The sequence below is a fragment of the Salmo salar genome, chromosome 14, assembly GCF_965601325.2.
Source record: "Salmo salar chromosome 14, fSalSal1, whole genome shotgun sequence".
NCBI classification, from domain to species: domain Eukaryota; kingdom Metazoa; phylum Chordata; class Actinopteri; order Salmoniformes; family Salmonidae; genus Salmo; species Salmo salar.
Window position 1 is genome coordinate 82705476 of NC_138304.1, and position 24597 is coordinate 82730072.

Consider the following 24597-nt stretch of genomic DNA (forward strand, 5'->3'; position numbering starts at 1 on the left):
GGTACGTTTTTTATCCAGCCGTGAAAATACTGCCCCCTAGCCATAACAGGTTAACATGCATGAAACCAAGGCTCTACGGTTACAGAAGTCAACAAATGAGAGCACCTGGGGAGTGGAGCTAGGCACTGCAGGGCCTGGATTAACCTCTACATCACCAGAGGAACAGAGGAGAAGTAGGATAATGGTACGGCTAAAGGCTATACAAACTGGCCGTCTAGCACGTTCGGAACAGAGAGTAAAAGGAGCAGGTTTCTGGGCACGATAGCATAGATTCAAGGCATAGTGTACAGACAAAGGTAAGGTAGGATGTGAGTACATTGGAGGTAAACCTAGGCATTGAGTAATGAAGAGAGAGATATAGTCTCTAGAGACGTTTAAACCAAGTGATGTCATCGCATATGTAGGAGGTGGAACAACATGGTTGGTTAAGGCATATTGAGCAGGGCTAGAGGATCCACAGTGAAATAAGACAGTAATCACTAACCAGGACAGTAATGGACGAGGCATATTGATATTAGAGAGAGGCATGCGTAGCCAAGTGATCATATGGGTCCAGTGAGTGGTTGAGTAGGCTGGGGACACGGCGATTCAGACAGTTAGCAGGCCGGGGCTAGCAAGCTAGCAGTTAGCAGACCGGGGCTAGCAAGCTAGCAGACCGGGGCTAGCAAGCTAGCAGTTAGCAGACCGGGGCTAGCAAGCAAGCAGTTAGCAGACCGGGGCTAGCAAGCTAGCAGTTAGCAGACCGGGGCTAGCAAGTTAGCCAAAGGGCCTTTGGGGGACATCGCGATGGAGTTAAGTCTGTTTTTGCATCTTCGTGCGGTGACGTCGACAGACCAGTCATGGATTAGTAGGGTTCCAAGTAGCTCTAGGTAGCTAGCAGTTAGCAGAATGGGCCTTCAGCGGACGTCACGCCTGAGGGGCCTGTTGGAATCCTCGGGCAGATTATGTCAGTATTCTAGTCGTAGAGGATGACAAATGAGATACATATTTATTGGTTAGATATTTCATACATAAATTAATAAATGGTTTGCTAAACAAATCCTCGGAGGCTATCAGGACACAGGCCTATGCCATTCTGCCTGTAAGGCCATTTTAATTGCAGAATCCAGAATTCTGACTCTGAGACCCATACTGAATGTCAGAATAAGGTGTCTAGTCTCACTCCAGATACAGAGAGAGCCAGTACCTGTCACAAAATACCTGTTGGATAAGTGTGTGTGTATGTATGTGTGTGTGTCTAACATCATTTACATTTACATTTAAGTCATTTAGCAGACGCTCTTATCCAGAGCGACTTACAAATTGGTGCATTCACCTTATAATATCCAGTGGAACAACCACTTTACAATAGTGCATCTAAATCTTTTAAGGGGGGGGTTAGAAGGATTACTTTATCCTATCCCAGGTATTCCTTGAAGAGGTGGGGTTTCAGGTGTCTCCGGAAGGTGGTGATTGACTCCGCTGTCCTGGCGTCGTGAGGGAGCTTGTTCCACCATTGGGGTGCCAGAGCAGCGAACAGTTTTGACTGGGCTGAGCGGGAACTGTGCTTCCTCAGAGGTAGGGAGGCGAGCAGGCCAGAGGTGGATGAACGCAGTGCCCTTGTTTGGGTGTAGGGCCTGATCAGAGCCTGAAGGTACGGAGGTGCCGTTCCCCTCACAGCTCCATAGGCAAGCACCATGGTCTTGTAGCGGATGCGAGCTTCGACTGGAAGCCAGTGGAGAGAGCGGAGGAGCGGGGTGACGTGAGAGAACTTGGGAAGGTTGAACACCAGACGGGCTGCGGCGTTCTGGATGAGTTGTAGGGGGTTTAATGGCACAAGCAGGGAGCCCAGCCAACAACGAGTTGCAGTAATCCAGACGGGAGATGACAAGTGCCTGGATTAGGACCTGCGCCGCTTCCTGTGTGAGGCAGGGTCGTACTCTGCGAATGTTGTAGAGCATGAACCTACAGGATCGGGTCACCGCCTTGATGTTAGTGGAGAACGACAGGGTGTTGTCCAGGGTCACGCCGAGGCTCTTAGCACTCTGGGAGGAGGACACAAGGGAGTTGTCAACCGTGATGGCGAGATCATGGAACGGGCAGTCCTTCCCCGGGAGGAAGAGCAGCTCCGTCTTGCCGAGGTTCAGCTTGAGGTGGTGATCCGTCATCCACACTGATATGTCTGCCAGACATGCAGAGATGCGATTCGCCACCTGGTTGTCAGAAGGGGGAAAGGAGAAGATTAATTGTGTGTCATCTGCATAGCAATGATATGAGAGACCATGTGAGGATATGACAGAGCCAGGTGACTTGGTGTATAGCGAGAATAGGAGAGGGCCTAGAACAGAGCCCTGGGGGACACCAGTGGTGAGAGCACGTGGTGCGGAGACAGATTCTCGCCACGCCACCTGGTAGGAGCGACCTGTCAGGTAGGACGCAATCCAAGCGTGGGCCGCGCCGGAGATGCCCAGGTCGGAGAGGGTGGAGAGGAGGATCTGGTGGTTCACAGTATCAAAGGCAGCAGATAGGTTTAGGAGGATGAGAGCAGAGGAGAGAGAGTTAGCTTCAGCAGTGCGGAGAGCCTCCGTGACACAGAGAAGAGCAGTCTCAGTTGAATGCCCAGTCTTGAAACCTGACTGATTAGGATCAAGAAGGTCATTCTGAGAGAGATAGCAAGAGAGCTGGCCAAGGACGGCACGTTCAAGAGTTTTGGAGAGAAAGGAAAGAAGGGATACTGGTCTGTAGTTGTTGACATCGGAGGGATCGAGTAGGTTTTTTCAGAAGGGGTGCAACTCTCGCTCTCTTGAAGACGGAAGGGACGTAGCCAGCGGTCAAGGATGAGTTGATGAGCGAGGTGAGGTAGGGGAGAAGGTCTCCGGAAATGGTCTGGAGAAGAGAGGAGGGGATAGGGTCAAGTGGGCAGGTTGTTGGGCGGCCGGCCGGCCGTCACAAGACACGAGATTTCATCTGGAGAGAGAGGGGAGAAAGAGGTCAAAGCACAGGGTAGGGCAGTGTGAGCAGGACCAGCGGTGTCGTTTGACTTAGCAAACGAGGATCGGATGTCGTCAACCTTCTTTTCAAAATGGTTGACGAAGTCATCCGCAGAGAGGGAGGAGGGGGGGAGGGGGAGGAGGATTCAGGAGGGAGGAGAAGGTAGCAAAGAGCTTCCTAGGGTTAGAGGCAGATGCTTGGAGTTTAGAGTGGTAGAAAGTGGCTTTAGCAGCAGAGACAGAAGAGGAAAATGTAGAGAGGAGGGAGTGAAAGGATGCCAGGTCCGCAGGGAGGCGAGTTTTCCTCCATTTCCGCTCGGCTGCCCGGAGCCCTGTTCTGTGAGCTCGCAGTGAGTCGTCGAGCCACGGAGCAGGAGGGGAGGACCGAGCCGGCCTGGAGGATAGGGGACAGAGGAAATCAAAGGATGCAGAGAGGGAGGAGAGGAGGGTTGAGGAGGCAGAATCAGGAGATAGGTTGGAGAAGGTTTGAGCAGAGGGAAGAGATGATAGGATGGAAGAGGAGAGAGTAGCGGGAGAGAGAGAGCGAAGGTTGGGACGGCGCAATACCATCCGAGTAGGGGCAGAGTGAGAAGTGTTGGATGAGAGCGAGAGGGAAAAGGATACAAGGTAGTGGTCAGAGACTTGGAGGGGAGTTGCAATGAGATTAGTGGAAGAACAGCATCTAGTAAAGATGAGGTCAAGCGTATTGCCTGCCTTGTGAGTAGGGGGGGAAGGTGAGAGGGTGAGGTCAAAAGAGGAGAGGAGTGGAAAGAAGGAGGCAGAGAGGAATGAGTCAAAGGTAGACGTGGGGAGGTTAAAGTCACCCAGAACTGTGAGAGGTGAGCCATCCTCAGGAAAGGAACTTATCAAGGCGTCAAGCTCATTGATGAACTCTCCAAGGGAACCTGGAGGGCGATAAATGATAAGGATGTTAAGCTTGAAAGGGCTGGTAACTGTGACAGCATGGAATTCAAATGAGGAGATAGACAGATGGGTCAGGGGAGAAAGAGAGAATGTCCACTTGGGAGAGATGAGGATTCCAGTGCCACCACCCCGCTGGCTCGATGCTCTAGGGGTATGCGAGAACACGTAGGCAGACGAGGAGAGAGCAGTAGGAGTAGCAGTGTTCTCTGTGGTAATCCATGTTTCCGTCAGCGCCAGGAAGTCTAGGGACTGGAGGGTAGCATAGGCTGAGATGAACTCAGCCTTGTTGGCCGCAGACCGGCAGTTCCAGAGGCTGCAGGAGACCTGGAACTCCACGTGGGTCGTGCCCGCTGGGACCACCAGGTTAGAGTGGCAGCGGCCACGCGGTGTGGAGCGTTTGTATGGCCTGTGCAGAGTGGAGAGAACAGGGATAGACAGACACATAGTAGACAAGCTACAGAAGAGGCTACGCTAATGCAAAGGAGATTGGAATGACAAGTGGACTACACGTCTCGAATGTTCAGAAAGTTAAGCTTACGTTGCAAAAATCTTATTGACTAAAATGACGAAAATGATACAGTACTGCTGGCTGGTGGAGTAGGCTAGCTAGCAGTGGCTGCGTTGTTGACTTTGAACGTGTAGCTGGCTAGGTAACCTCGATAGTTTCAGTACTACCCCTTGTCATGATACAAAGCAACTTTGTAGCTAGCTAGCTAACATAACACTAATCAAGACGTCCTTGTAATGTATTTAGTTTCTACAATGCTGCTCGTCGGTAATAGTTGGCTGGGTTAGGAAAAATGGCGTCGCGGGGGACGGAAATAGCTGGCTAGCTGACCTCAATGGCTGGCTAGCTAACCTCGGTAATTACTAGACTACACAATTATCAAGCTATGACAAAGACAACTAAGTAGCTAGCTAGCTAACACTGCACTAGTCAAATCGTTCCGTTGTAAAGTATTAGTATCTACAGCGCTGCTAGTCGGTAACGGTTGGCTAGCTAGCAGTGGGTTAATGATGACTAGGTGTGTTGACTAAGTCTGGCGCCGCGTCGCGGCTGGCTAGCTCACCTCGATAATTACTCAAACTACACAATTATCTTAGATACAGAGACAGCAAAGACAACTATGTAGCTGGCTAACTAACACTAACACCGCACTAATCAAGTCGTTACGTTGTAATGTAATAGTTTCTGCAGTGCTGCTAGTCGGATTAAGTTGGCTAGCTAGCAGTGATGGCTAGCTAGCTAGCAGCTAGCAGTGTTGACTACGTTAGGATGACGAAGATAGCTAGCCTCGATATTTACTCTAATTACTCTAAACTACACAATTATCTTTGATACAAAGACGGCTATGTTGCTAGCTAAGAAGAATTGCTCAGATCAGACAAATCAAGCCGTTGTAATGTAGTGAAGTGTAATATTACCTGTGGAGCGAAGCGTAGTGCGACTGCTCGCTCCAAACATGCTTCATGACTGTTGTTGAGACCCAACGTCTTAGAGCAGGGGTCTCCAAACACCGGGCCGCGGACCAGTACCGGGCCGCACGGAAAGGATAAATACATTTTTAGCCAAAAGAGGAACCTGTGCTATCATTTTAGCTGTAGCCTCTCCTAAGAGTTCACGACAAATGTCCTTAGCAGCAGGTAGAATCAACTCCTCGCCAATAGTGAAAGGCTTCTTGGCCTTAGCAATACGGCTAGCCACCAAGTATGACGCTCTCAGTGCAGCCACGTTTGTTGATGTGTTGGCTTTCAAGACTTGCTTCTGTCCTTCTTGTTCACGTTTTCTTCGCTCAAAGAATTCAACAGGTTTGTCTTTAAGTGTAGGGTGATTGGATTCGATGTGCCGATGCAGTTGAGGGCTTCATTGCCTCGTTAGATAGCCTATCTCCACATACTACGCACAGGGGGCTTGGAGCACGCGAGTCACCTGTCACAATAAAGCCATATTTTAGGTAGGACATCAGATTTTCTATAGAATGAGGCTTTTTTCTTTCTGCAGTCTCTGTATTATCAACATCGTCGTTGGGCCTTTTATCTCCCATACTCCTTCCGAAGAAGCTCTCCAGCGACGTTTGTTTGTTTTTATTCATGTCAGGTAACGTAGCTAGCTAGTACAACGTTGTCAGACAACACAACTCACGAAGACTGATGAACTCGCAGCGCACGCATTACTCAAGTTCAAAGTCTGTAAACTGTTGTGGGCCTGACAGAGATATTAGAGTGGTGAGAAAGGGACCAACAGACCAACAGGCACCAACAGACACCAAGTTCAATGTAATTACTGCACAAATAGCCTATAATTGTATATAATTATTATTTTACCAATAAAAAAAGATATAATAATAATAATATTGATCCTTTCCGTGCGGCCCGGTAGCGAATGTCCGCGGCCCGGTGGTTTGGGACCGCTGCTATAGACTACAATATTATGCAAAGCTAGTGTTGATGATATTGAACATTTCTTTATTGTCGTTTACATTCTGTGCTACTGCACCCTTTAAGCCAGTGGTCACCAACTGGTCGATCGCGATTTCATGTGTCTGAAGGTACAAATCAAGTGCACTATAGGCCGACCGCTGGCTAATTGGATGGCTCAGATTACCGTGTCTGCATTAACATAGCAGGCGTAAAAGAAATTCACTGCAAAGTTGATACTGTGAGATTTCAAAACATTTAAAACCACGACTAGAGAGAGACTGTCAACGAACAGAGCAAAGAGCTTCTGTTTTTAAAAGTGAGTTTATGTTTAAGTTCTTACTCAGCACTGTCAACACCTTTTATTCAACACTTTTATAAGCCATAAAATGTGCATTCTTCCTACTTCCACTCCTGCTACAACCAGCACTGCAGCTGTAATGAAGGAGTAGAAAAGTGTATCATGAATTTGTGCATGAGGCGACTCGAGTTTCGCCATCAGCTGGAAGACGGCGTCCCTTTTTGGTCAGTGTCAGTGGAGGAAAGGGAGAGCGGAGGGACGTTGAGAGGTGGACCCTGTGACTGACCATCAGTATAATGTTTTTAAATGGTCTGAACAACAATACATGTGAGCGGTAGATCTCGGCTTGCATTTTGACTCAGAAAGTGATCTTGAGTCAGAAAAGGTTGGTGACCACTGCTTTAAGCTCACCTGAGATAAATGTCAAACTGACAAAAATGGTATGTATGTATAACAATGCAAGGTTCATTTAACAGTAAAATAAGACAAAATGTATTTCAAAATGTAAGCTGTGAATGCCTGAAATCTATTATCTTGATATAGTTAACCAAAATATGTTGCTATTGTGTGACTGTGACATACAGGCTCGACACTTAGCATGAAAAATATTTTCAATTGGTTAATAAATAGTAATTAATGCCAATGAAATGTGCTATCCTGTGCATATATCTGCACATGAACATTTTAATAGTACATGAAGTATGATCAATTATCTGAGAAGATACAAAACATGTGTGAAAAATGTGTTTATCTGGGGGTCACCTCAACACCAACGTTTTTTTACAGCTTTGAAACTGGTAACTAGTGGTTACTTACACAGCTGTCAATAACCTAATAATAAAACATCTGAATGGCTTCAAATAAAAACGGTTATGGATATAACAACCAGATAAATTGGTTGAAATCAAAGATTGAAGTGGGCTTAACGGCTACGCTACATGTACTACAATACTGATGATAGATAACATATCTTCATTGTGTGCTGTGCTAAAATCTTGAATCAGAGATGCAGAGATATTGTCCAGGCTCTGGAATTATGGTAAACACCGCCATCGTGCGGCGAGGGATTAAACGGCACATGTTCTTCTATAAAAAAGTGACCAAAGATATTAGTTAAATCTCCTGTCCCCTCAAATATCCTCTATTCAATGCAAGAAATAGCATGACCATAAGTAGAAGGACGTGCTTATCAATTTCATTTATTAGCTACACATGTATATGTATTGATCGTGCACAAGCAGTTCTGTAGTGTTGCCAACTTACCCCCCATTCCCTCATGAAGACAGTGACCTCCTCGGGCGCCGCCGTTTTGTTCCTTCTGAATTCATCTTTGACATACTGGTCTCCCAGCGCTCTCAAGTCAATGGGCAGGAACCGGTGCAACAGTAGAATCCTCTTATACAAAGACAAAACTCTTGATACGTGGGAAGGATTCGCCATGAAGTTGCTGGCAAGAGAAACACGCAAAACAAATAAATGTAGTAAGATCGCAAGCCAACTATGTATGACGGTTAGCTACTTGACCTTCCTTCAAAGACAACTCGGTGGCTGATTGTATGACTAATCTGTGACTGCTGGCTCGAACTCACAACTTTCAGGTTTCAAGCTATGCGTCACGTTCACTACTATGTAAGGCAAGTCCTTTCGTGACAAATGTCGCATGACACATTCAGATAAAAAACAAATACCTCTGTAGATGTGCAGTTTTGGCAACTTAGTCACATTAAAACAAGGACAGTTATTCAAAAAAACAGCGTTCCCTTGTTTATCCCGGAAGTAGAATTTTCTTTGACCATTCATAGACTTGGATGGGAAAACCTTTTCTTATAGGGCCCCCTAGCGGTGACTTTGTATTTGGACGTAAAGTTATTAACGTGAATTGGTTACATTTATTGGAAATGACTCGCACCAAATGAAATATGCATTGCAGCACTAAGCAGTAGCCTAAACGACAAACACCAAATCAGTCAGGGGAATCTCAATGTCCATCGTAACCTTAGACACAAGTATTATAAAGAGTGGTTATGAAAATGTTATAGAACTGTTACAAAGTTGTTATTTATAAAAACAGGACATTTCTTTTTGAGCTCCCTCTCCCAAAATAAAGAGAAAAAAATAAAGGCGACACTGACTAAATCGATGTTTGTTTCCTAGAACATTCTTGTGATTGCAGGTAAATGGATGAAAGCACGATCCGTGTACCGTTCGTTCAATATCCGAATTTAAACAACAAATACGGATACCATTTGGATCTGTGGATATGATCATGCACTGACTGAAAATGTGTCAATTATAGCCTACTAGTGTACATACATAATTTCAGTCTCATCATCAGATGTATCAGACAAGGCAAACGCAATAACTGCTTGGTAACATTCCATGCATGCGTATTGGAGGAATTAACCGGCCTATAAAACTCACTCCCACCACTATGTGCTCTTATTCTTGTCACTCCATGTTTCTACTCCGGCGTTATCCACAATCAGAGGAGAATATATTTTTTTACATTTTTGTGTGAACTGGTAAGCCCATTTTTTTCATTAAAAATGACCAACGATAATATCAAAATATTTTAATATCAAAATGTTGCTAAATGTGTTATTGTAACTTTAAAAGTAACAATGACTTTGATTGAGAGTCATTAGTACAATTCTTTATTTTAAATACATCCCCCTTGTAAACTGATCTTCAACATTATAGCACAGTCAACGTCAGTTGAATACTGTATATAGCATATTGGCAAATTATTTTTGACAGGTTGGAAGTAACAAGTGTTTGTTCACCTGCCCTAACTCACTTATTTTTTTGTATCACTCACAGGGTTTGGTCTAAAAGAGGGGAATTATGATCACTCTTTCACCTGTACCCTTTGTGTCTGGGCTGTGTATAGGATTTCTGTCTATTCAATACTTTGTTTACTTGGACACCAGCACTGCAAAACCAGCTGTTTTCTCACTGGGTTACTCCAGTGGAGTTCATTATGACAAAAGGGTTCCAAGACACATACTCTCAGGTAATTGACTTCTGAATATCCATTCACTGCATTTTATTTGTGGCTTTCTTAATCCCAATATTGTAATAGAATGTTATTAATCAAAAACGAATATAAACAAATGCGTTGAGGTTTTCTCCACTTCCTATTAATGTGTAAGGTCTAAGTCTAAGTAGAAAGCTTTTTTTGTGTGTGTGTGAGAGAGAATCTTCTAACATCTGTGATTCCTGAAAGAATTCTGGTTCCAAGAGGCCAGTGGATTAGAGCACAGTGCTGGGAACACTACTGTTAGGGGTTTGATTCCTGCATAGGCCACATGCAGTTGTTTCAATGACACAACCAAATACTTTGGATAATAGCATCTGCTAAATCAGAGTTTCCCAAACTCGGTCCTGGCCCCAACAAAAAAATGTGGGTGCTCTAGCACAACACAGCTGATTCAAATACAGTGCCTCCAGAAAGTATTCACACCCCTTGACTTTTTCCACATTTTGTTGTGCTACAGCCTGATTTAAAATTGATTAAATTGAGATTTTGTGTCACTGCCCTACACACAATACCCCATAATGTCAAAGTGGAATTATGTTTTTAGACATTTTTGCAAATGTATAAAAATGTATAAAAAATGAAAAGCTTAAATGTCTTGAAAAGTTGAAATGTGTTTAAGAAGTCACATAATAAATTCATGGACTCACTCTGTGTGCAATAAGTGTTTAACATGATTTTTGGTACCTCAGTCGAGCTGTGAAGTTCAAACATAGATTCAACCACAAAGGCCAGGGAGGTTTTCCAATGCCTAGCAAAGAAGAAAAACCCAGCTATTGGTAGATGGGTAAAAACTAAAATCATTGAATATCCCTTTGAGCATCGAGAAGTTATTAATTACACTTTGGATGGTGTATCAATACACCCAGTCACTACAAAGATACAGGCGTCCTTCCTAACTCAGTTGCCAGAGAGGAAGGAAACGGCAAAATGTTGGAATATTGCTGTGAAGACTTGCTTCCATTAAGCCACAAGAGCATTAGTGAGGTAGGGCACTGATGTTGGGCGATTAGGTCTGGTTCACAGTCAGCGTTCCAATTTATCCCGTAGGTTTTAGATAGAGTTGAGGTCAGGGCTCTGTGCAGGCCAGTCAAGTTCTTCCACACCGATCTCGACAAATATTTATTTCTGTATGGAACTCGCTTTGTTCACAGGGGCAATGTCATGCTGAAACAGGAAAGGGCCTTTCCCAAACTGTTGCCACAAAGTTGAAAGCACAGAATCATCTAGATTGTCATTGTACAGAATGTACATATGTAAGGATAAAGTGACTAGTCAACAAGATAGATAATAAACAGTAACAGCTGTAACGTTTGCTTCCAACTCACACGCTCAAACATGTAGATCCCCTGAACGCAGCGCACTTTCCAGCTCACACTCTCAACACACATAGATCCCCTGAACGCAGCTCACTCTCCAGATCCCAATCACCTGTTCACACACCTGTATGTCATTATCACACACTATTTAGTTCAGTTCTTTGCACCCCATCATTGTGAGGTATTGATTGTTTTGTGTCACACTTCTACTTGGAGTGCTGGTTTTACTGTAATTTAATCCTCCCATGTATGATAGTTTTGGCCTGCCTCACTAAAAATGCGTTTTGCCTATTACCTGCCTGTACCTAAGCCTATCGAATTTCCTGTTATCAACCTATTGCCTGATCTCCCGGATGACATTACTAGCCTTTTTCCCTGTCTGTACTGTTGCCTTTTTGGACCCCCCGTGTATGACCTTCTACCTTCCCCTGGACCCAGCTACTTGCCTCCTCCTGTGGTTGTTTACAAATAAACACCTGCTGTGCCCTGCGCATGAAACCAGCTCTCTGTCTCCCATTGTGTTCATGACAACAGCAGTATATGTGATGAGTGAAAAGAGTTGCAAAAAGGGTCAATTCATATAGTTAACCAATAGCTACCCGGACTAACTATTTAGCAGTCTTACGGGGGTAGAAGCTGTTCAGTGTCCTGTTGCTTACAGACTTGGTGCATTGGTACAGCTTTCCATGCAGTAGCAGAGGGAATAGTTCAGACCTTTTAGGGTCTTCCTCTGACACCGCCTGGTACAGAGGTCCTGGATGGCAGGGAGCTCGGCCCCAGTGATGTAATGGGCTGTACACACTACCCTCTGTAGTGCCTTGGGGTCAGATGCCAAGCAGTTGCCATACCAAGCCGTGATGCAGCCTGTCAAGATGCTCTCAATGGTGCAGCTGTATACCCTTTAGAGGATCTGAGGGCCCATGCTAAATCTTTTTAGCCTCCTGAGGGGGAAGAGGTGTTGTCATGCCCTCTTCATGAATGTGTTGGTGTGTGTGTGAACCATGATTATTCCTTAGTGATGTGGACACAGAGGAACTTGAAGCTCTCAACCTGCTCCACTACAGCCCTGTCTATGTGGATGGGTGCGTGCTTGGTCCTCTGTTTCCTGTAGTCCACGATCAGCTCCTTTGTCTTGCTGATGTTGAGGGAGAGGTTGTTGTCCTGGCACCACACTGCTAGGGCTCTGACTTCTTCTCTGTAGGCTGACTCATCGTCATCGGTGAACCGGGCCTATCACCGTCGTGTCGTCGGCAAACTTAATGATGGTGTTGAAATTGTGCAAGGCCACGTAGACGTGGGCGAACAGGGAGTGCAGGAGGTGTCTAAGCACGCACCCCAGGACCGAGTTTGGGACACCATGTGCTAATTGACCACACTTTTTATTCATTATTTTTTAAATGATCTCTTTCAGATGAGGACAGGAGTGTTGCAGCCAACCTGTCCCAAAATGTACGACTACTATGTTGGATCATGACTGGGCCTAAGAACCTGGAGTCCAGAACCAAACACATCCGGGCCACCTGGGGCAAACGATGCAAAAAAACCCTCTACATGAGCTCAGAGGAGACAGAATTCCCCACGGTGGGGCTCAACGTAACTGAGGGACGAGACCAGCTCTACTGGAAGACCATCAGAGCCTTCCAGTACATCTACCAACACCACCGCAACGACTACGACTGGGTCCTCAAAGCCGACGATGACACGTTCGTGGTCATCGAGAACCTCCGACACACATTGTCTAAACAGGACCCGGAGAAGCCTGTATACTTTGGGCGAAGGTTCCACCCGTTCGTCCAGCAGGGTTACATGAGTGGTGGAGCCGGCTATGTCCTCAGTAAAGAAGCCGTCAGAAGGTTCATCAAGGGATTCGACACAGGGAAATGTTCCCACTTCTCCATCATAGAAGACATGGCTCTAGGGAAGTGTATGGAGACTATGGGTGTGGAGCCGGGGGACTCCAGAGATGTGAAGGGAAGGCAGACGTTTCATCCCTACCCACCAGACATGTACTTGATCAAAGAGCCGCCCAGAAAACGGCCCTGGTATCTCTTATACGACCACTACAAACCAAGAGAGGTAAGCATAGCCTAACCCTAATGAAGTAGACACTTACATCAAGTATAATCATACATACCATTCTATTCAATTATATTTTCAGCTGTGTGCGGGTGTGATACTTCCTCAATCATGTGTAATGTATATTGAGAGGTGTCATAGATGCTTTGGGTTTGGCATTCAAAGTGTTTTATGATTGAGTAACTACAGTAAATATTTACTCATGGATTTACTCATGGCATTGTACTTATTATAAGTAAGTAGCAAAGCTTGTGCGAGCCGGAAAGGCTCTTAAGACAAAAGCCTATATCTTGTTACTGTAGCGTGAGGCAGCATGATGTACAGGGCCTTATATAAACACTTGTATAATGTTTTATACAGGCTTAATACAGCAGTTGGTATACTACCTAAATAAGCCTTTCTTAAAGTATGGGTCGCGACGTGTCAGTGTAAATGTATAATTATTGATTTGGCCAAGTGCATCTGCTTCTCTGCTCAGTTTGGCAGCTGCGCGAGTTTGAGAGGGAGATGCCCGTGTGCTTCGCGGTTTACCGGATCTTTTTTCTGCAGTTTTCTTGAAGATCACTCCGCGACCCACCCGATGCAGCGCTGTCGTTCAGGCAGCAGATGATCCGCGGTTAGCCATTGACTCTTCATTCCCAATCACTCACCGCTGTTATCAAATGGACTTATGCTAGTCACAAGTTCTGACTGAGCTCAATTGTCATGAAACGCATATACAGCGATGAGTTTCTCTCTCTTTCATACAAACTTATAACGAGGAGCGCCCACAATGTGTTTTGTGTGAGGAAGTGCTTAGTAATGAGTCTCTCATGACGAACAAATTAATAAAACGACACGTCCTGACCAAACATCCACAGCATGATGGTAAACCCAGTGAGTTCTTTCAGAACAGGACAGAATGCTTCAGGAAACAGTGCTTCGACAGTGGAAAAGTAAGTCAGCTAGCAAGGCATTGTTGTCATTTTATAACAGGTGATGAGAAGCAGAAATAAGGGAGTACTAACTCTCATAGTAGTAGATGTGAGTTTCTCTTTCATACAATCCCCTGGCCGTGTACACTGCTAATAGCTAACATTCGCCAAAGCAAGCTAGCTACCAGTGCAACCCAGTAACAGCACAGATGATGATGAAAAATGATCAGGCCTACTGTACATCTTACTGTAGAAATGATTGTTGAAAAAACTAGTCTAGGTTGGAACTGTTGCTGTTAAAATACAATAATAATTGTTATTCTTAACTGGAATAAACTGATTGAAGCAAGATGCTTTTTGAGGCAAACACACTCAATACAGTTCTGGGTTGTTCATCAACAGCAGGAAGCGGTCTCCTGCCTGACTGAGAAAGCAGTAGATGTTCTGGTCCAGTTTGGCACCACATACCTATGCGAGTCAGGGTTCTCAACTCTGGCATACTTAAAAAACAAGTACAGAAACACTTTGAAGGCTGAGCATGACCTCAGTGTTGTACTGTCAAAAACAGAGCCCAGAATAGACATGCTCATTAGGACTGCTGTGTGTTTTCTGGCCTACATCTGTGTGATGTGATCAATCAGTTTATTCCAGTTCAGAATAAAACATATGTATTGTATTTTAACAGCAACAGTTCCAACCTAGACTTAACAATAATTTCTACAGTAAGATGTACAGTAGGCCTGATCATTTTTTTTTAATCTGTACTGTTACTTAGGGTTGCACTATCAGAAAGCCTGTGTGTGTTCTGTTATTCGTCTGTGTGATGTGATCAATCCGTTTATTCCAGTTCAGAATGAAAATTATTTATTGTATTTTAACAGCAACAGTTCCAACCTAGACAGATATGTAAGAGTGTTTTTAATGGGGGAAAATTAACATTAATATATATTTATATGGATATTTAATTTCATTGTTATTTGTTTTTGTCTATATTGCATTTGTTTTAGGCGTAAGTGCAATGAGATGTACTGATATGTATGTATAGTTGCATATTTTCCTATGCTTGGGTCCCAGGAAAACACAGAATTTCTCATTTGGGTCCCAGGCTGAAAACGTTGAAGAACCCTTGACCTAAACGACTATTTATATACTTAATCAGACTGTCGTTCTTCTTTCTCCCAGGGCCCAGAATGTTGTTCAGATCACATCGTATCATTTCACTACATCTATCCTGTAGAGATGTACACGCTGGAATACTTCACCTATCATCTACGGCCCTATGGATACAAGTACAGGTACAACCCTGATGCTGCAGCAGCTGAAATTGAGAGTAACACCACCACACCTGTCTCTGCTTAACACAGAGATATCACAGACAGACTACTGCACTGAAGAAAGAACTTATTTCTGTGTCATGTTTAAATGCCGAAACAACAGCCTGACATTGCTCAGCTTACCAAAGAAAGTGGCAATGAGACTAAGGAAATGGAACCACTATCAAATTCATTGACATGGTAGTTTTAAACATATTTTGAAGCTATACATTGTATTTGTTGTCTATGTAAACAAACATGAACAATAGAGTTACAGTTTTTTTGTGACAGGGTGAGACAGTTGTACTAAGTTGAGTTCATTCTGTTGAGAGTTTCACATTTCCTTCTTTGCTTTTGTTATACAATGTAAAAAAATATCTATTTTACAGTCGAGTGTTCATTTTTTCCAACTTACAGTTAAACAAAGGTTAACATGATATTTTGTTAAAATGAAAATAGAAGTATGTACTTAATGGGTTCTACAGATTTATGGAGGTCTAGTAAAATATTAAATTCAGATTGATAGCTAAAGATGACATTTTGACAAAGTTCAGTACACAACAGATCATTTTATGTTATGAGACTCCTGACCTGTGAGAATCTGTTCAGTTCAGTGTTTTTGGTGTGGAAGTTAAGGTGTCTTTTAATGGACAATTATTTGAAGCAACACAATGAGTAAAAACAAGGGTGTGAAAATATAAAAAATATGAACTGGTTGAATATTTGTACAGTACAGGGGGTGGTTCACAGACTACATAAAGAACACAATAGAGAAATAGAGTATACAGGTCCTCTGGAGCATCAGTGTAGCAGTGCTGTCGTTCGCCTGAGCTTTGGTCAAACTGTAACTGATATAGAGACTGTGTCCCAATTCTCCACCCTTATCCCAAAGTATGCACTTACATACTCCACATCCTTGGGAGAATTGGGATGCAGCCATAGATAGATAGGAGGCCATGTCCTCAGTGCATCCCTCTGACATCAACATTGGGAAATGTGCAGGCTTTGTATCCGGCCCAACTCTTTAAACAAAGCACCACTGTCTGTTACATGCGAGAACTGGTTGTGAGAACTGGTTTTGTAACATTATGACGTAATCTGAACAAGGAAACAGATCTGAGTCTGCCATAGACAAAACATTTATAGTGGGTGTATGGAAGTGTGAAGAAATCCATGTACAGATAAGACAAAGAGCAGCATACTCTCCAGGGCTGTGCCAAGATACACAGTTTAACAAAGACTGTCATCAACATCAAGCTAATTTCAAGCTATCAAATTATTAAATAGTCATCCAGGGAGTATCAAAATATAACTTTTCCCCAAATGTAACTTTAAACAGGCCACGCAGTGAGCATAGTTGGGATGTGATGAGACATTATCTATAACGTTTAAAGAGTTTACAATACTGCAACTATGGTGACTGCTTTACATGCAATGCATTTTCACACTGTTTAAACTCAAATACTTACATTTTAAATAATCGCTGCTCTCTCACAGACGTCATAAACCAAAGGGTTATATAAAGGTTTTTAACATCATCGAGTTAATGTCAAAGCAGTTTTGGCCCTGTTCCATGCCGATCTACAGAAATCAAGACATCCCCATCACAAACCCCTTAAGGGGCTCTTCATTTGTGTTGTTAGAATAGATCCCTTGTCTGTTCTTGCCACACTCTGATTGGGTTCACCTGTCTTTGTGCTTGTCTCCACCCCCCTCTAGGTCTTGCCCATCTTCCCCATTATCCCCTGTGCATTTATACCTGTGTTCTCTGTCTGTTTCCAGTTCGTCTTGTCAGGTCTTACCAGCATGTTTTCCCGTCTTCCTGTTTTCTCAAGTTTCTGTTAACTAGTTCTGACCAGCCTGCCTGCCGTTCTGTACCTGCCTGACTCTGACCCGATTACGAACCTCTTCCTGGCCTAGACCTGTCTTTTGCCTGCCCCCTGTTTGGGTCAATAAACATCTGTAATTCTAGCTGTCTGCATCTGGGTCTTATCCTGAGTTCTGATAGATATTTTATCAATGTATTTAGATAGGCCTATGCTATTTGCATGGATTCCATTTTGAATTGACTGCTATGAGTGTCAGTGTAAATAAAACTTAACTAGAACCATATACTAGGCAGTCTAGCATCTAGTCTTAAACTTGATCTAGAGTCTTGAACTTGATCTCGAACCACATACTGGGCAGCGTCATGAAGTCGTCTATCAGGTACACGTGCTCCTCATCTGGGCCAGAGGTGATAGCAATCATCTCAGCCTGGAATTCTGCTTACAGCGGGCCTTTCTTATTTACCACTCCGATGACAAACATCAATGCTGGCGGCGTCCTCAGGCTGCACTGCATCACACCGGTCTGCCTGCCCATCGGTTTGTACCACGGCGACTTTATGAACACCGGGCCGCGAGGCCTGGAACAGCTGGTTGGCTCTCAAGATGGCACTACCCATAAAGGTGCCCTCGCCCAGGTATAGCATCTTCCTCACCGCAGTCAGAGAAATTACATAGATTGACAGACAGACAGATATACCAGTGGATGAATGAATGAGTGTAATTAACATCAGACAGAAAAAGGATACAGCAGAATGAACACAGGTCTGCTTCAAGAATGTCTAGACATTAGCTCAGAGGGCTAACACAGTGGTGGCATGCAAGAAACCCAGGATTTGAACCCAGTCTGTAACAGGTACTCATCTGCTTCAATACTACTGACCTTAACATCGTTCTGGCTGGACTGCTGCTTCACATTGACCACCACCATGTCCAAATGACTGTAGAGGATCACACTGATCCTGCTGGCCTCACAGTTCACAGACATACGGTCAGTCAGGGCGTTCACAAAGTCCTTGACCACCTCAAAGTTCTCCGGTCCAAAGCTCTCTGAGCTGTCAATCACAAACGCCAGCTCCAGAGGACTCTCTCTGCACTTCAGAGCACAGCCTGAGAACATAAACAGAGAGAGTGTCTTTATCGATCAATCAAATGTATTTAAAAAGTCATTTTTACATCAGCAGTTGTCACAAAGTGTTTTACAGTAACCTGGCCTAGAACACAAAGAGCAAACAGAAGAACATTTAATATATTAATTTTGATCTATTTAGCAAAGGATAGTCCAGCAATAGTAACAATTGCCACTGTTTTCCAGGGAGCTCTTGACACAGTTCCTTAGAAGGAAGAAACATCAGCTAACTCTGTAAGTCAATAGTGTTTATGTTCTGTACACATCCATTCATTCATAGTCAATGAGCTGTTTTAACTAACCACAAATGTCCCTGATGATTTTGATGACTTCCTCTCTCTGTGGGAGGAAGAAGAAAACGTTATTGAGATAGAAAAATATGGTTGAGAGACATAACAAAAGGTGTTATTATGAAACAGTAAGCATTTTGTGCTCTCCTCACTGTCAGGCCAGGTTCCCCCTTCTCACCAGATTTCCCCTGCAAGTTTGGACACAGGTTAGCAATCAACATATAAATGAACCATGAAATACAGTTGAAGTCGGAAGTTTACATACACCTTAGCCAAATACATTTAAACTCAGTTTTTCACAATTCCTGACATTTAATCCTAGTAAAAATTCCCTCTCTTAGGTCAGTTAGCATCACCACTTTATTTTAAGAATGTGAAATTTCAGAATAATAGGACAGAGAATGATTTCTTTCAGCTTTTATTTCTTTCATCACATTCCCAGTGGGTCAGAAGTTTACATACACTCAATTAGTATTTGGTAGCATTGCCTTTAAATTGTTTAACTTGGGTCAAACGTTTCGGGTAGCCTTCCACAAGCTTCCCACAATAAGTTGGATGAATTTTGGCCCATTCCTCCTGACAGAGCTGGTGTAACTGAGTCAGGTTTGTAGGCCTCCTTGCTTGCACACGCTTTTTCAGTTCTGCCCACAAATTTTCTATAGGGTTGAGGTCAAGGCTTTGTGATGGCCACTCCAATACCTTGACTTTGTTGTCCTTAAGCCATTTTGCCACAACTTTGGAAGTATGCTTTGGGTCATTGTCCATTTGGAAGACCCATTTGTGACCAAGCTTTAACTTCCTGACTGATGTCTTGAGACGTTGCTTCAATATATCCACATCATTTTCCTTTCTCATGATGCCATCTATTTTGTGAAGTGCACCAGTCCCTCCTGCAGCAAATCACCCCCACAACATGATGCTGCCACCCCCGTGCTTCACGGTTGGTATGGTGTTCTTTGGCTTGCAAGCCTCCCCTTTTTCCTCCAAACATAATGATGGTCATTATGGCCAAACAGTTCTATTTTTGTTTCATCAGACCAGAGAACATTTCTCCAAAAAGTACGATCTTTGTCCCCATGCGCAGTTGCAAACCGTAGTCTGGCTTTTTATGGTGGTTTTGGAGCAGTGGCTTCTTCCTTGCTGAGTGTTTTTTCAGGTTATGTCGATATAGGACTCGTTTTACTGTGGATATAGATACTTTTGTACCCGTTTCCTCCAGCATCTTCACAAGGTCCTTCGCTGTTGTTCTGGGATTGATTTGCACTTTTTGCACCAAAGTATGTTCATCTCTAGGAGACAGAACGCGTCTCCTTCCTGAGAGGTATGACAGCTGCGTGGTCCCATGGTGTTTATACTTGCATACTATTGTTTTTACAGATGAACGTGGTACCTTCAGGCATTTGGAAATTGCTCCCAAGGATGAACCAGACTTGTGGAGGTCTACAATTTTTCGGCCGATTTGATGTCAAGCAAAGCGGCACTGAGTTTGAAGGTAGGCCTTGAAATACATCCACAGGTACACCTTCAATTGACTCAAATTATGTCAATTAGCCTATCAGAAGCTTCTAAAGCCATGTCATAATTTTCTGGAATTTTCCAAGCTGTTTAAAGGCACAGTCAACTTAGTGTATGTAAACTTCTGACCCACTGGAATTGTGATACAGTGAATTATAAGTGAAATAATCTGTCTGTAAGCAATTGTTGGAAAATTACTTGTGTCATGCACAAAGTAGATGTCCTAACCGACTTGCCAAAACTAGTTTTTAACAAGAAATTTGTGGAGTGGTTGAAAAACGCATTTTAATGACTCCAACATAAGTGCATGTAAACTTCTGACTTCAACTGTATGTCATTTTACATTTACGTCATTTAGCAGACACTCTTATCCAGAGAGACTTACAAATTGGTGCATTCACCTTATGATATCCAGTGGAACAACCACTTTACAATAGTGCATCTAAATCTTTTAAGGGGGGGGGGGGGGTTAGAAGGATTAGAGCCTGAAGGTACGGAGGTGCCGTTCCCCTCACAGCTCCGTAGGCAAGCACCATGGTCTTGTAGCAGATGCGAGCTTCAACTGGAAGCCAGTGGAGTGTGCGGAGGAGCGGGGTGACGTGAGAGAACTTGGGAAGGTTGAACACCAGACGGGCTGCGGCGTTCTGGATGAGTTGTAGGGGTTTAATGGCACAGGCAGGGAGCCCCGCCAACAGCGAGTTCCAGTAATCCAGACGGGAGATGACAAGTTCCTGGATTAGGACCTGCGCCGCTTCCTGTGTGAGGCAGGGTCGTACTCTGCGAATGTTGTAGAGCATGAACCTACAGGATTGGGTCACCGCCTTGATGTTAGCGGAGAACTACAGGGTGTTGTCCAGGGTCACGCCAAGGCTCTTAGCACTCTGGGAGGAGGACACAATGGAGTTGTCAACCGTGATGGCGAGATCATGGAACGGGCAGTCCTTCCCTGGGAGGAAGAGCAGCGCCGTCTTGCCGAGGTTCAGCTTGAGGTGGTGATCCGTCATCCACACTATATGTCTGCCAGACATGCAGAGATGCGATTTGCCACCTGGTTATCAGAAGGGGGAAAGGAGAAGATTAATTGTGTGTCGTCTGCGTAGCAATGATAGGAGAGACCATGTGAGGATATGACAGAGCCAAGTGACTTGGTGTATAGCGAGAATAGGAGAGGGCCTAGAACTGAGCCCTGGGGGACACCAGTGGTGAGAGCACGTGGTGCGGAGACGGATAGGAGCGACCTGTCAGGTAGGACACAATCCAAGAGTGAGCCGCGCCGGAGATGCCCAACTCGGAGAGGGTGGAGAGGAGGATCTGATGGTTCACAGTATCAAAGGCAACAGATAGGTCTAGAAGGATGAGAGCAGAGGAGAGAGAGTTAACTTTAGCAGTGCGGAGAGCCTCCGTGACACAGAGAAGAGCAGTCTCAGTTTTATAACCATGATGGGACCAAAAGACTATCATACCATGGGTCCTATAGACCCTGGCTCTCCAAATTCTCCCTTGTCTCCTTTCCTCCCACAGTCTCCACCAATCCCCCTGTGTAGAGTAATATGACAGTATTGTTAAGCACATCAACAAGAACATTTATAGTGAACAGCAAATGGTTGTGTGTGTCCATGTTGTCATTGAACCGGTCTGTGTGTGTTTGTTTGGCAGTTACAGTCCTGTGTGGCTCAGGTTGTTGGTTCAATTCCCGCAGGGATCAAAAGCGTTGGCTAAGTTTGTACCTTTTCTCCTGGAAAGCTGTCCCCTGGAGGCCCCGGGGGCCCATTGGCCCCTGGAACCCAGGCTCCCCTGAAGGTCACAAGAAGACCAGACTAATGATTAGCATGGTTAATCATGGCTATAACAGCTCACAATACTGTATACAGTGGCACACAGAATATTGTGCCACGTCAGTGTGATAGTACCAAAACCAATTTCCCTCTGAGCATACAGGTAACTGCCAAAATAAAGGAAACACTTGAGTAAAAGAGGGATGCAAAGTATATTGACGCAGGTGCTTCCACACAGGTGTGGTTCCTGAGTTAATTAAGCAATTAAAACCTCCCATCATGCTTAGGGTCATGTATAAAATGGCCAGTTGAACACTACAATGGCTAGAAGAAGCATAGGGGGTTTAAAGGGTGTGTGTGTCTCAATCACCAGATCTCAACCCAATTGAACACGTATGGGAGATTCTGGAGCACCAAATTATGGAATTTATTGTGGAAGAATGGTGTCGCACCCCTCCAGTAGAGTCCCAGACACTTGTAGAATCTATACCAATGCACACTGAAGCTGTTCTGGTGGCTCATGGTGGCCCAATGCCCTATTAAGACACTTTATGTTGGTGTTTCCTTTATTTTGACAGTTACCTGTACCTCACCACTTGAACATAGCAGAGTATTTTGTTTGTGGGGCCATGAACGACATACTATAATTACATGGGCATTTAACTAGAATTGCAGTTGATATATTGTCAATTACACATAATTATCCAAAAAATATTACACCATCATCACCATTATGTGGCAGCAGGTAGCCTAGTGGTTAGAGCGTTGGACTCGAAAGGTTGCAAGATTAAATCCCCGAGCTGACAAGGTAAAAATCTGTTGTTCTGCCCCTGAACAAGGCAGTTAACCCACTGTTCCTAGGCCGTCATTGTAAATAAGAATTTGTTCCTAACTTGCCTAGTTAAATAAAGGTAAAATAAAATGATGATCACTATCGCACACCCCACCATGCCAGTCCAGTATGATAATGTTACCCTACCTTGGGCTCCTGGGATACCTGACAGACCAAGTGGACCTGGCTGGCCCACAGAACCCTGCTTAACATACAAACATTAGTTCAGTTCCACATGACAATTTTCAAAAAGAAAAACATTTGACCTTTTTAAAGGGACACTGGTATTGAAAAGAAACAAGAGATGTTGACAATAAGTGATCTACAGCAGATGAAGGGTCTATGCCAGGGGTAGGGGCTAGGAGCTAGGTGATAGGAGCCAGGGGTATGGGCTATGGCAGGCAAACATTTTGGCTTGAGGGCCACATCGGAATTTTGCAATTCAATGGAGGTCTGCATTTTATGGGGGACCAATTGTTTGTTAAAATCAATTTGGGCCTCCCGAGAGGAGAGGGTTTGGCAGGCTGAGATTTCCTTGTCCCATCGCGCTCTAGCGACTCCTGTGGCGGGCCGCGCGCATGAACGCTGACACGGTTGCCTGGTGTACGGTGTTTCCTCCAACACATTGGTGCGGCTGGCTTCCGGGTTAAGCGGCGTTGTGTGTCAAGAAGCAGTGTAGCTTGGCTGAGTCGTGTTTCGGAAGGTCGCGCGGCTCTCGACCTTCGCCTCTCCCAAGTCCGTATGGGAGTTGCAGCGATGGGACAAGATTGTAACTACCAATTGGATACCACGAAATTGGGGGGAAAAAAGGGTTTAAAAAATAATAATAAATATATATATATATATATATATATATATATTAGAATAATAAATACGGCCCGTGGGCTGTACTTTGCCACCCCCTTGGGCTAGGAGCAAGGGGGGAGGGACTAGGGCATAGGGGCTAGGAGCAAGGGGGAGGGGCTAGGGAGTAGGGGCTAGGAGCAAGGGAGGAGGGGCTAGGGCGTAAGGGGCTAGGGTGTAGGGGTAGGAGCAAGGGCGTAGGGGCTAGAAGCTAGGGGGTAGGGACTAGGTGCTAGTGGTAGAAGCTAGGGGTAGAGGCTAGGGGGTAGGAGCAAGGGGGCAGGGGCGTAGGGGCTAGGGGTAGGAGCAAGGGGAGAGGGGCTAGGGCGTAGGAGCAAGGGGAGAGGGGCTAGGGCATAGGAGCAAGGGGAGAGGGGCTAGGGGTAGGAGCAAGGGGCTAGGGCATAGGGGCTAGAAGCTAGGGGGTAGGGACTAGGGGCTAGTGGTAGAAGCTAGGGGTAGAGGCTAGGGGGTAGTGGCTAGGGGCTAGAAGCTAGGGGTACGGAATAGGGATAGGAGCTAGGAGTAGGGTCTAGGGGTAGGAGATAGGGTGTAGGGGCTATGGATAGAGCGAGGGGGTAGGGGCTATGGGTTAGGGGCTACAGGGTAGGAGCTAGGGGGTAGGAATTAGGGGGGAGGGGCAAATGGTAGGGGAAAGGAATACAGGGAAATGGGTCAGGGGAAAAGGGGTGATAAGGGGTAGGGACTAGGTGGTAGGGGCTACGGAGATACAGGCTGTTTCTGGATTGCTGTGTGTGTGTGTGCGCAGCTGTTTGCATGCACCTGTGTGTATACCACTTACCTTTGACCCAGGTAGACCCCTGCCAGGAGGACCTGGTAGACCCATCATTACAAAACTGCCAAGCAGAAGAACAGAGACGTGAGATACGCAACATCATGAACCTCGAATGACAGACCAACAATAACCAGGCAAATACAGCAAACACACACAACCTGTTCCACTGATATGTTGAACCAGCTGTCAAAAGCCACATTTCATATTATGAGCCAAATCTACTGTAAAAGAGCGTAATGGGAGTTCACTGCTATTGTCATAAACATATAGTTAAGAAATACCTCTCATAGGATCAACAACTCTAAAAGAGATGTAAAATA

General features: G+C 44.8%; 3 protein-coding genes and 1 pseudogene across 12 annotated transcripts in view; 1 reads left to right on the forward strand and 3 right to left on the reverse strand.

Annotated features, from left to right (window-relative positions):
- The window catches only part of LOC106570311 (PHD finger protein 14), a 539603-nt gene that overhangs the window by 51925 nt on the left and 463081 nt on the right, over nucleotides 1-24597 (reverse strand). The gene's annotated exons all lie outside the window — the stretch shown is intronic.
- Nucleotides 962-7601, reverse strand: LOC145860398 (uncharacterized; annotated as a pseudogene).
- Nucleotides 8788-17242, forward strand: LOC123726784 (glycoprotein-N-acetylgalactosamine 3-beta-galactosyltransferase 1). Of its 2 annotated transcripts, XM_045694796.2 has the most exons (4): nucleotides 8788-9134; nucleotides 9433-9625; nucleotides 12380-13044; nucleotides 15141-17242. In XM_045694796.2, exons 2-4 carry the CDS (start codon nucleotides 9457-9459, stop codon nucleotides 15315-15317), a joined length of 1011 nt encoding a protein of 336 aa, XP_045550752.2. In that variant the 5' UTR covers nucleotides 8788-9134; nucleotides 9433-9456; the 3' UTR covers nucleotides 15318-17242. The 2 variants fall into 2 exon arrangements, 1 of the variants encoding a protein (XP_045550752.2); XR_014380430.1 differs by lacking the exons at nucleotides 8788-9134; nucleotides 9433-9625; nucleotides 12380-13044 and adding an exon at nucleotides 13083-13979.
- LOC106606713 (collagen alpha-1(XXVIII) chain) lies at nucleotides 16393-24563 on the reverse strand. Of its 7 annotated transcripts, XR_014380434.1 has the most exons (10): nucleotides 24284-24563; nucleotides 22786-22843; nucleotides 21759-21825; nucleotides 21495-21567; nucleotides 21270-21377; nucleotides 20433-21079; nucleotides 18669-18704; nucleotides 18529-18565; nucleotides 17981-18207; nucleotides 16393-17744 (listed from the first exon to the last, which is right to left on the reverse strand). XR_014380434.1 is itself a non-coding variant. In XM_045694797.2 (4 exons), the coding sequence occupies exons 1-4, from the start codon at nucleotides 18735-18737 to the stop codon at nucleotides 17556-17558; spliced, it is 522 nt and encodes a 173-aa protein (XP_045550753.1). In that variant the 5' UTR covers nucleotides 18738-20377; the 3' UTR covers nucleotides 16393-17555. The 7 variants fall into 7 exon arrangements, 1 of the variants encoding a protein (XP_045550753.1); XR_014380433.1 differs by having other exon boundaries at nucleotides 16393-18207; XR_014380432.1 differs by having other exon boundaries at nucleotides 18529-18704.

Bases quoted from the DNA above. Each gene is read 5' to 3' on its own strand.
- LOC123726784 (XM_045694796.2), top strand. From the start codon at position 9,457: ATGATCACTCTTTCACCTGTACCCTTTGTGTCTGGGCTGTGTATAGGA. The intron at 9,626-12,379 runs GTAATTGACTTC...GATCTCTTTCAG, and splicing joins TCCAAGACACATACTCTCAG to ATGAGGACAGGAGTGTTGCA. The intron at 13,045-15,140 runs GTAAGCATAGCC...TCTTTCTCCCAG, and splicing joins ACCACTACAAACCAAGAGAG to GGCCCAGAATGTTGTTCAGA.
- LOC106606713 (XM_045694797.2), bottom strand. From the start codon at position 18,737: ATGTTGATTGCTAACCTGTGTCCAAACTTGCAGGGGAAATCTGGTGAG. The intron at 18,566-18,668 runs GTGAGGAGAGCA...TTCCTCCCACAG, and splicing joins AGGGGGAACCTGGCCTGACA to AGAGAGGAAGTCATCAAAAT. The intron at 18,208-18,528 runs GTTAGTTAAAAC...TTATGTTCTCAG, and splicing joins AATCATCAGGGACATTTGTG to GCTGTGCTCTGAAGTGCAGA.